Genomic DNA, 12,207 nt, shown 5'->3' on the forward strand with positions numbered 1-12,207 from the left:
CGCTAAATCAGAGTCTGTCCAAAATCAGAAATTTAACGTTATTTAAAATGTAACACATCCCATTAGTCACTTAACATTATATTTTCACACTCGTGGAAAGGCAGGTGTTTATGTTAATCCCAAGCATTGATATTGTTTTGTATTAATTTGGGAGAAGAGATTGGAAGAACTGTTCCCCTTCAAGTGGGGGAAATATGTCCAGATCAAGTGTATAAGAAACATTTACATCCCTGAACCTGGGGCTTACATCATTTGTTTACTTTCCAGGCTCTCAGCTGGTGGCCTGTCTTCTGCCCATCCTCATTTCCTTCCTTTTGGATGAGAATGCTCTGGGATCAGCAACTTCCATAATGAGAAATCTGCATGACTTTGCTTTGCAAAATCTCATGCAGATTGGGCCTCAGTATTCATCAGTTTTTAAAAGTGTAATGGCTTCTTCTCCAGCCTTGAAAGCCCGCCTTGAAGCTGCTATAAAGGGCAATCAAGAAAGTGTCAAACTCAAGATACCAACATCTAAACATACTAAGAACTCTGGAAAGAATTCAAGCATTCAATTAAAGACCAACTTCCTCTGATTTCTTTCTTTTTTTTTTTTGAATAGTAAGCACCTTAACACAATACTTGATCATTTCTCTCACTTTGGGGGCAAAAGTGGCATTTTAGACACAAGTGCACTTGGAGGCTGTTTGTTTTAACTTAAATAGCTTTGAAAAGTCACAGCAAACAACATTTTTTGTGGGTTTTTTTTTTTCTTTCTTTCATATAATAAAATCACAGAGCTCTGTCAGAATTCTTGCCAGGAATTTCAATAAAGTGCTAAAGAACTAAACTTAGAAAACCAACCACTGCTTTAAAAACAAAATTTATTTCTTCTAATAGTCCATACACACATAGTACTATGACAGATATAAATTTGACTCTAATATAAATTATCTGCATTTATATTGTATCTCGATTGCCAATTTAAAATTCGGCCTTATTCAATAATTGTATTAGACTTTCTTGGATTTCTCAAACAACATAAATGATTGGAAAGCTATTTAGGAAACTTGGTTTAGAATTATCTAAAATATGTAATAGTACAAATTAATTACGGCCCTACAGTGTGACTTAAGATTTGGTGTCTATAAATATCATGGCTTTTTACCATCTATTGGTTTTATATGTATTGAGTTCAGAAAATTGAAATTTTAGTCATTTTAAATAGAATAGGGCATTTCCACTTCAGTTTCTCACATGGATTTTCTTTTACCTCTGTTCCTAATAATTTTCTTCATTTTCATTTATGGCAAACATTCATACCAATGAGTTTAATATAGATTCATATCTATATTTAAATTAACTATGGGTTTATATAAATGTCAGATTTAGTACAACAAATTTAGATCCTCAATGAATACAAGTATGTTTTTTAACATGAAACATTTTAATATAGAAAAAAATCTAATGATAAAGTCATATTGGTTGAAGGATAATTATTTTTAATTGTTGATGGTCATTGACTCTCCTTCCACTTCAGTGTTATACTATGTGAATCACGCACTGTGTCAAAACAAAGCATTTCCCTGTTAAAAATTAAAACCCGAAGTGAGAGGGGCATGTTCAGAATGGAGAGACACTTGGAGTCAAGCAAAAGCAATGTGATGGTACTCTATTTTATTATGTTTGTATATAAATACACTTGTAAATCGTTCAGAATGAAAACATTTGACAAATTCTAACACTACAATCAATTTTTCTAATTTACATAAATAAAGCTAATTTTCTTTATCATTCTTGTATTTGAAATTATTTTACTCACAAAAGATGGCTGGTTAGTCTCACAGAGTCCAGAAAATCATTTCTGTGGAGCAAATAATATTTTCTCTGAAACTTAGCCTTTTTTCTGAGAGGAGCCCTTTCTTTGGAACATTCTTTGCAATGGTTTGCATTCTTTGTCTTCCTAATTATCTCTGTGAATTTGACTGTATACTCATTATTGTTTCCTTCACCTGAACGCCCTTCTCTCCCTTGTTCTATCTGGCTGACTCCCAGTCCTTTTAGGCCTGGTTTAAATGTCACTTCCCCTTGATAACTCCTTAACGCTTCTTACCCTCCTCTCAAACCAAGCAAATGTAACTGCTTCTTCATCTGTGTTCCTGCAGTACTTTATATATTCTTCTATGCATTGAACATCACATTGCATTTTAATATCTCCCTTTTAGACTGTGTCTCAAAGGGAGAAATTTTGTCTTCTGTAACTGCCTGTGTGGCATCAACTAGACACTTAAAAAACTGTTGAACTGCACTGGTGTAGGGTGAATTTGAGCTCAGAAATTTATTTCTTTGCCAAGGCAAATGCTGGACTGGGATATTCTCAGGATATAGTTTTTTGATTTTTTTTGTTTCTTTTGTATTGTTTTGTGTTTTGTTTCATTTAGTTTGTTCTTAAACATTAAAATTTCTGCTCGTCATTTAGTGACCTGGTATCCTGAATTGTCTGGATTAAAGGTGCTATATGAATATCAATAGTTATGAAAAAATATGTCCAGTGTCATGGAATTAGGAACTTTGAGTTGGGCACAATTCTATAGGCTTTTTTTAATGTATCATCTTGTTTAATACAATATTGAATTAGTAAAGATTTTCTTACTGATACAGAAATTAAGGCTTAACGGCTGAGACTTGAACCCACCTTTCTGATCCCAGGTTCCAAGCTAGAGACAGAAAAGGTCCGTTGGTGGTCCTGATTCTATCAAGGTAAAGCTTTTCTCTTCTTTCACTGTTCCACGTTCCCTCCAGAGCTTTCTTCACTCCTAGTTGAAGATATTTTCATTTAATATTTCTCCAAATTGCCACCAAAAGTTTTCTGGCTAATACAACAGGAAAAAGTGGGAAAAATTTGTGACGTCTACAATTGCAATGGGAATAATGATTACATGATTAGTTGTTCATATAAGTTCTGATTTGTTTAAAGGTGAATAGTTAAGACCGTAAAACACATCAAAAATTCTTTACATCGGTTTCATTTTAACAAGTCTCCAGTTGTTATAAAGCAGTTGCACTTTAACTTGGTAATTCTTTACAAAGTAAATGTGTTGATGAGCAACTTGGATGAAACAAAGTGAGTGGTATAATATTTGCTTGAGCTTTATGTTTTTCTAAGGGAAGAAATACAGCCCAAACTACTAGTTGAGTCTCATTTTATTTAACCCACTGTTTAAAAGCTTATCGTGGAAAGACTTATAAAGTAACATCGGAAAGACCAGATTTCTATAAATAGAGCATCCGAAGCAAAATTTCTACTTCTATAAATCAAACTTCACCATCCACCTAAAAGGAACATTAAGGCACTGTAAAAGATACAAATAAGTGCTATAAAAGAGATACAAGGATAGTGCTATGGGAACCCAGGGAAGAAAACTGACACTTCTGAGATGGACTTCGTGGAAGGAATATCATATGGTACAGGCTTAGAGTACTTGACGGAATAAATATATAACCCAAGAGTCTTTTGTAACAGTTTTGAAGAGAAGAATTCGCTTTGTCTTTTTATTACGATATTAGTTTGCATTTTGAGGGAAGAAATTCAACCCTCAAGCTAATAAACTATGATAATGTTAATACAAAACTAACAACATATGAAATAAAGTCTATACTACCCAAAAACTATAGTTAAAATGTTGAATCATTTCTGGCCGTTTAATGATTATATTATGCTAACAGTCCTAAAGCTTCAGCAGTCTGCCTATATGTATCTTTCCAGAGTCCTGTTAACATAATTGTAGAATCAAGGTAATTACATATATTGCATTTACTCCATCAATTGAATGTACTTCCCTCTTTACAAATAACTTGTTAACCCTTGCAAGACCTCAATTTATCAGAAATATGGTTATTCAACTGCTGGCTGACAGTCATCAGCCAGTTAATGAACTGTGCGTATCTTGACTTTTCTGTTTATCAATCTATTTAACTGATGCCTTGGCTTTTAGCTTTGAGGAAATGGGAAACTTTGTGTTGTGATATAGAGTTGGAATGTATCCAGTACAGACCACAAATACAATCCTAGGTTCTGTAAATTCAAAGGAGCTAGCTTCCTTTAATTGCCTTTCTGTTTGCTCAGGACTCCTGCGCTGTTCTACTTAGGACATTATAAAATGATGATTCCACTGACTACTTGGAGAAAATTCTGATTACTTGATAGGCATTCTTAGCACATGTCTACATATCGTTCTCTGACAAAGTATTTCAGAAAGTACTTATTTTTTTAAAGGATTCTATTTTTTTAAGAAAATTTAAGACGTCATTGCTACCAATGAAAAACTAATGTTGACAATGTTTTGCTTAATGGGATCAAAATTTAATACTTTTCTCTGAAAAAAAATCTAGATGCAAAAAAACTTCATACGCCAAAAAAATATATATATATATATAATATATACACACACACACACACACACACATATATATGCATATACACACACTTATCAGCAGTAGTGGACTGCTTTATAAAATAAAACATTCCAAGAAAGAACAAAACAAGTGAGATATTTTTTAAAGCAATTTAAAGTATGCCAATGACACAGCAAAAGCAGTTTTGTTAGTGTTGTTATTGGAGGTAGTACAAGTGTCCTCAGGAAAAAAAAAAACATTCATATGCAACCAAAACTGATGCTCTCTGGTGAACAACGAGCCTGTAAGTCCCAATATTTCTCTGTTAGTTACTTGTTTCTAATCTTAACAAAGATTTGGACCTTGTAGTTTGCAATCAAATGCTGGAAGAGTACTCACTGCTCCCTGGATTGCCAGGGTAACTTGTTTTCTCCTACCTTTTCCTCCCTAGTAGTGTCAGATACTAGAAACACATCATCTAGGCCTTCGTTTAAACACAAAAGCTTAAAAACAGATTTGCTAAATTATGGAAATGCTTTTGTTTCAGCAGTCAACACACTCTTGTGAGTCAATATCAGATGAGAAATGGTTAGAACATGTACTTCCTATTCCCCAGTCAGCTGTATTGTGACTCTGCCATTTGCTATAGTTTTCATTGCAAATGCTTTCTCTCTTCAGTAATAATGTGACCATTCTGATTTCTCAATGTTGTATAAAAATTTTTGTAGAATTTTCTACAATATGAAAATGTTTCTTTAGTTGTTTGAATTATATTCTTAACATAGTACTGGAACTTCCAGAAATCACCTACTGTCTGTCTCTGGGCAAACACATGCCTAAACCATTTAGAACAGTTCATTCTATTTTAAAAGGTTGGGGTTTCCATGCTTTTCCTTGAAAACCTGTCTAGCATGTCTCATTATGTGAGTTTCAAAATCATCTTTTCTATAATGATTTTAAAGTGCCTACTTGTCAGTGGTTTCTTACATATGACACCTAAAGCACAAGTGGCTTTATCTTTGAAGTCCAAAGATAAATTGGACTTCATCAAAATTAAGAACTTTTATGCTTCAAAGGACACCATCAAGAAAGTGAAAAGATGGAACTTCCCTGGTGGTCCAGTGGGTAAGACTCTGCGTTCCCAATGCAGGGGGCCTGGGTTCGATCCCTGGTCGGGGAACTAAATCCCGCATGCATGACACAACTAAGAAGTCTGCATGCTGCAATGAAGATCCTGCGTGCCGCAACTAAGACCCGATGCAGCCAAAATAAATAAATAAATATTAAAACAACAACAACATTATAAGAAAGTGAAAAGACAACCCAAAGAATGGGAGAAAAAATTTGCAAATCATATCTAAATATATATAGAGAGAGAGAATATCCAGCATATATAAAGAACTCTCAAAACTCAACAACAAAAAGACAACTCAATTTTAAAATGGGCAAAGAGTTAAAACAGACATTTCTCCAAAGAAGATATACAAATGGCTAATACACATGAAAAGATGCTCAGTATCCTCATTCATGCGGGAAATGCAAAACCACAATGAGATACCAGCTCATTTCCACTAGGATGGCTGTGATCAAAAAGACAATAACAAGTGTTGGGGGCTTCCCTGGTGGCGCAGTGGTTAAGAATCCTCCTGCCAATGCAGGGGACACGGGTTTGAGCCCTGGTCCTGGAAGATCCCACATGCCGCAGAGCAACTAAGCCCGTGCACCACAACTACTGAGTCTGAGCTCTAGAGCCCGTGCGCCACAACTACTGAGCCTGTGCTCTAGAGCCCGCGAGCCACAACGACTGAAGCCTGCACGCCTAGAGCTGGTGCTCCGCAACAAGATAAGCCACCGCAATGAGAAGCCCGCGCACTGCAATGAAGAGAAGACCCTGCTCACCGCAACTAGAGAAAGCCTGCGCCCAGCAACAAAGACCCAACTCGGCCAAAAATAAATAAATAAATAAATAATTTTTAAAAAGAAAAAAAAAGTGTTGGGGAGGATGTGTAGAAATTAGAACTTTCTTACATTGCTGCTGAGAATTTAGTGCAGTTGCTTTGGAAACAGTGACAGTTTCTCAAAAAATTATACATAATTAACAATATGATCCACCAATTCCACTCCTAGGTATGAAAGAATTAAAAACAGTCATGCAAAAACTTGTACATGAATATTCACAGCAGAATTATTGATAATAGCCAAAAAGTGGGAACAACCCAAGTGCCCATCAACTCATGAATATATAAACAAAATTGGTATATCCACTCAATGGAATATTCTTCAGCCATAAAAGGAATGAAGTACCGATACATGATACAATGTGGGTGAACCTTAAAGACAGTATGCTAAGTGAAATAAGCTAGACATAAAATGCTTCTTGTTATATGGTTCCATTTTATGAAATGTCCATTGATATGAAATATTTATGAATAGGCAAATCCATATAAACAAAGCAGATTACTGGTTGTCAGGAGCTGGGGAAGACTGGAGGGGAAGGTGACTGCTAATGGGTATGGGGTTTCTTTTTGGAATGTGGAAAAGGTTCTGGAATTAGATAGTGGTGTTGGTTGCATAACCATGTGAATATAGTAAAAACCACAGAATAGTACACTTTAAAAGGATGAATTCTGGGCTTCCCGGGTGGTGCAGTGGTTAAGGATCTGCCTGCCAATGCAGGGGACACAGGTTCGAGCCCTGGTCCGGGAAGATCCCACATGCCGCGGAGCACTTAAGCCAGTGCGCCACAACTACTGAGGCTGCACTCTAGAGCCCGCGAGCCACAACTACTGAAGCCCGTGTGCCTAGAGCCCATGCTCCGCAACAAGAGAATCCACCGCAGTGAGAAGCCCACATACCGCAATGAAGAGTAGCCCCCGCTCACCTCAACTTGAGAAAGCCCACGCGCAGCAACGAAGACCCAATGCAGCCAAAAAAAAAGGAATAAACAAAATAAATAAATAAAAAAAACAATTAAAAAAAAAAAACAGATGAATTCTGTGGTATGTGAATTTGTTATGGGTTGAATTATGTCTCCCAAATAGATGTCTTAAGCCCTAGTACCTCAGAATGTGACCTTATTTGAAAATAGGGTCATTACAAATGTAAATAGTTACAATGAAGTCATATTGGAGTGGGGTGGGACCTTAATCCAATTTGACTAGTGTCCTTGTTAAGAAGAGGAGAATGCCATTGGAAGACAAGGAGACACACACACACACAGAGAAGACAGACATGTGAAGATGGAGGCAGAGACTGAGATTATGCTGCCACAGCCGAGAAATGCCTCGGCCTACCAGAAGCTGGAGGAGCAAATCCTCCCTAGAGGCTTTGGAGGGAACATGACCTGTCAACACCTTGATTTGGGGTTTTAGCTTTCAGAACTATGAGAGAATAAGCTTCTGTTGTTTAAAACGAGATTGTGGTACTTTGTAATGGCAGCCCTAGAGAACTCACACCGATTTATATCTCAAGTTTTAAAAAACGAGTTAGTGGGCTTCCCTGGTGGCGCAGTGGTTTTAATAACAAAATTAAAAATAAAAAAAATCAACAATGGGAACATGTAAAAGTATAAAATAAATGTCCATGAGTCTATCCTAATATAAATTATTGAATAAATAAATGGTGGAAAATAGACAAATCTCCCATGTAGAAGAATTCCAAATAATTTATGTGAAACCTAACTCCCCACCCCTCAAGTGTGGGTTGCACATAGTAATTTCCTTTCTAAAAAAGGGGGAGGATTTCCCTGGTGGTTCAGTGGTTAAGAATCCACCTGCCAATGCAGGGGACAAGGGTTTGAGCCCTGGTCCGGGAAGATTCCACATGCCACGGGGCAGCTAAGCCCATGCGCCACAACTACTGAGCCTGCACTCTAGAGCCTACGAGCCACGACTACTGAAGCCCACACGCCTAGAGCCCATGCTCTACAACAAGAGAAGCCACTGCAATGAGAAGCCCGTGCACCACAACTACTGAGCCCGCGCACCTAGAGCCCGTGCTCCGCAACAAGAGAAGCCACCACAATGAGAAGCGCACGCACCACAACAAGGAGTAGCCCCGCTCGCCACAACTAGAGAAAAGTCCACATGCAGCAATGAAAACCCAACACAGACAAAAAATAATAATTAAAATAATAAATAAATTTAGAATATTTTAAAAAAGGGGGGGAGGAAAAAAGAATAACTTTACACTGGAGAAATCTTAAAACACTACCTCAGCCAGGTGATCAAGATTAACATCAACAATGATAAGTCATGTTGATAGTATGTCCCCTTGATATGATATGATGAGAATGGCACTTTACCTCTGTGGTCTTCTTTCCAAAAACCCATAACCCCAGTCTAATTATGAGAAAAACATCAGACAAATCCAAATTGAAGAGTATTCTATGAAACACTTGGCCAGTACTTTCCAAAACCATCAAGGTCATCAAAAACAAGGAAAGTCTGAAAAACTATCACAACCAAGGAGGGCGTAAGGAGATGAAAATGGATCATATTCTGGATGGATCCTGGAACAGAAATGGGACGTCAGGTATAAACTAAGGCTATCTGAATACAGTATGAACTTTAGTTAATAATAAAGCATCAATACTGGTTCACTAGTTGAAATGTACCATACTAACGTAATATGTTAATAACAGGCAAAACCGAGTGTTTGGTATATGGCAACTCTGTACTACCTTCACAACTTTTCTGTAAATCTAAAACTATTCTAGGGCTTCCCTGGTGGCACAGTGGTTAAGAATCCGCCCGCCAATGCTGGGGACACGGGTTCAAACCCTGGTCCAGGAAGATCCCACATGCCACGGGGCAGCTAAGCCCGTGCGCCACAACTACTAAGCCTGTGCTCTAGAGCCCGTTAGCCACAACTACTGAGCCCACGCACCAAAACTACTGAAGCCTGCGTGCATAGAGCCCGTGCTCCGCAACAAGAGAAGCCACTGCAATGAGAAGCCTGCACACCGCAACGAAGAGCAGCCCCCACTCGCTGCAACTAGAGAAAGCCCACACGCAGCAACAAAGACCCAAGGCAGCCAAAAATAAAATAAGTAAATTTCAAAAAAATTTAAAAATAAAAACTATTCTGAATTGTAAAGTTTATTTAAAAAGAAAAAATCAGATTCAGAATGTCTGGGGTATGGTCCAATAATTTGCATTTTTAAACAACGCTTGTTTCTCATCTTGCTTCTTGCTTCTGATGGGTGGTCACAAGTCCATTTTTTGAGCAGCACTACCCTAACTAAGGTCAGCTCCCATTGTGGCTTTCAGCCTAAAGCAGAATGGCTGTGAGGTCACTTAACCTCTGCCTGCAGTAAATTTGCTGATTAACACTATAATAAGTATTTACAAAGTACGTCAGCTATGCCTCTGTTCACCTGTGTTTTTAGGGATTAGTCAGAAGAAAAGGTAACTCTGTCTCTGGTCACCAGCAGGAAAAGGTGTGATGGAATAGAAAAGTAGGTATCTGGCTTCCACTTTGAGAGTTAACACCCATCTTAATGGGTGTCAAAACACCTTAGTCACTTCCATTTTGTCTATGCTGCTCCCTTTCCATGTGCCACTTCCTTGAGTTCCATCCCAGATAAAAGAATTCAAGTGCCTAGCACTACCCCACAAAATGAATTGCTGAAGATGGCCACAATAAATAATGTTCCAGGACCCTTGTTTCCAACAGTCATTTCTCTAGACTTAATCATCAGCCAGTCACATTCCTAATGCTTTTTCTGTTCCCTCATACAGATACCACCAGTGCCTCTTGCAGGTGAGAAGACTATAGCATTGAATGGGATACAGCAGTGTTTATTTAGATAAGAGATCATGAAGATCTAGGTATAACAGACTAATGATCCCTAGTAATTTATGCTATTTTATTGAAAACTCAGTATCCAGGGGAGAAAACTGGTAAGAAAAACAGGGCAGATCTCAGACCTAGAAGGACAAATACTGCTGGGAGTTAGGTTCTTTTGAAGTCCTTGGAAAACATATAACCATGAACATCAGGTGATACAATTTTCATTACATGGTCATTACCACACTCTTTGAGGACAGGGAAATGAAGTACCCTTCTCTTTGGTGTTTATACCCCATATTGTATTTCTACGTGTCCCCTGCTGCAGTGGTGCTCAGCCAACCTGTACACGTAGGTCTCTCCATCTTTGCACAATCCTTCTGTTTTCTTTCTTTCTTTCATTTATTTTTGGCTGTGTTGGGTCTTTGTTGCTGCGCGTGGGCTTTCTCTAGTTGCGGCGAGCGGGGGCTGCTCTTCATTGTGGTGCACGGGCTTCTCGTTGCAGTGGCTTCTCTTTGTTGTAGAGCACGGGTTCTAGGCACGCGGGCTTCAGTAGTTGTGGCTCTCGGGCTCTAGAGCGCAGGCTCAGTAGTTGTGGCGCACGGGCTTAGCTGCCCTGCGGCAGGTGGGATCTTCCCGGACCAGGGCTGCATTGGCAGGCGGATTCTTAACCACTTCGCCACCAGGGAAGCCCAGTCCTTCTGTTTTCTTAACCACTTCTATTATTGTTCATTACATTTCCCTCCCCTTCATTCACTCTATTCTGTTCAGAGTCCAGAAGTAGAGACCGTTGATTCATGATGACCTTGACTGAGATCACTGCTAATTAGGAATGATCATATCTGTGAAAAGCACTTCCCTTGAACTCATAAAACAACCACAATAGAAACTTAAGTACCTATAGTGTGCAATGCACTACGCGCATATAAGGAAGTACCAGTATAGAAAGAGCACTGAACTCTTAGCACCAATGGATCTGGATTCTAATTTTGTCAGTGTGGGCAGGTCAGCCTCCTGGCCTCAGTTTCTTCTCTGCTAAATAGTTGAGCATAGTGTGACCAACTATCCCAATTTGTCTAGGATTCCCAGGTTCAGCCCTGAAAGTTCTGTGTCCCAGGAAACTCAGTACCAGGTGAGCCAGGACGGTTAGTTCCCCTCTTGGACAGGCTATCTGAGACCCTTTCTGGTTCTGACAGTTCTGGGTCTAAGCCTCAGGTGCTTCTCAAGGCATGTTGTCTATGACCTTTTGAGAGTGTGGACTGAGTCACAGAGAGACAGGGTAGTGGCTATATGCAAAGCACTTGTAAGGCTTCCTGCCTCCTGAGCTGTGACTCATGGGGGATGCTGCAGGGCATCATTCCTAACATCTCAGGGGAGCAGATCAGCTGAGAATGGTACACTCAGGCAAGAGACATTCTTGGGTTTCTCAGTGGGAAAGAAATTCAAAAACAATGGATTAATGAGAGGAATTTGTAGCAAATGTTGAGGCTGCCAGCATTCTTGCAAGAGAGCTAATGACCTTTTAAGCTATATCTACAACTGACTAGCTTCTTGGCCACCATCCCAATGAAGGTTCCTTTCCCAGTTTAAACTATATTCAAAACTGGCTTGGCAGCAAGGCTTTTAGCATCCTCAGATATAGACTTATTCCAGCAGGAGAGCACATGAAATCAACTTTCTAATAAAAGCTTAAAAAAAATTTTTTTAACACAAAAAACAAACAAACCAAAAAAACCCAACAGCAACAGAGCGAGTGACTGCCACTGCTAATGTCGACAACTGAATCTGTTGTCCTATTTTCATGAGTTTCAAGAAAAGGATCCTAGGGTCTTCCCTGGCAGTTCAGTGGTTAAGACTCTGTACTTCCGCTGCAGGGGGCACGGGTTTGATCCCTGGTCGGGGAACTAAGAACCCGCATGCCAGGTGGCACGGCCAAAAAACAACAACAACAAAAAAAGGATCCTAGCTTAACTTGAATCAGTAGGGAAGACAGCTGAACTCAAGGTCTTGAGTGGATTTACCACACTGCAAAGGACTACAGAG

At 38.9% G+C, this 12,207-nt stretch overlaps 2 protein-coding genes across 16 annotated transcripts in view; one reads left to right on the top strand and one right to left on the bottom strand.

The window, feature by feature from the left end:
- HEATR5A (HEAT repeat containing 5A) overlaps window positions 1-1,770 on the top strand; it is a 127,616-nt gene extending 125,846 nt beyond the window's left edge. For all 8 annotated transcript variants that reach the window (XM_082452022.1, XM_082452021.1, XM_082452024.1 and 5 more), the window contains one exon: window positions 268-1,770. In XM_082452022.1, coding sequence (XP_082308148.1) covers window positions 268-575 — 308 coding nt within the window. In that variant the 3' untranslated portion in view covers window positions 576-1,770. The remainder of the gene's footprint in view (window positions 1-267) is intronic.
- Window positions 1-12,207, bottom strand: part of LOC309656088 (uncharacterized protein) — a 75,216-nt gene that overhangs the window by 21,769 nt on the left and 41,240 nt on the right. For 5 of the 8 annotated variants that reach the window (XM_082452268.1, XM_082452264.1, XM_082452267.1 and 2 more), the window contains exon 3: window positions 2,675-2,852. The gene's annotated coding sequence lies outside the window, so the exon portion shown is untranslated. Of the gene's footprint in view, window positions 1-553; window positions 1,844-2,674; window positions 2,853-12,207 lie in introns of those variants that run through there. The other 3 variants (XM_082452271.1, XM_082452265.1, XM_082452270.1) reach the window with 2 other exon arrangements.

Source organism: Balaenoptera physalus (assembly GCF_965194825.1).
Source record: "Balaenoptera physalus genome assembly, chromosome: 2".
Classification (NCBI taxonomy): domain Eukaryota; kingdom Metazoa; phylum Chordata; class Mammalia; order Artiodactyla; family Balaenopteridae; genus Balaenoptera; species Balaenoptera physalus.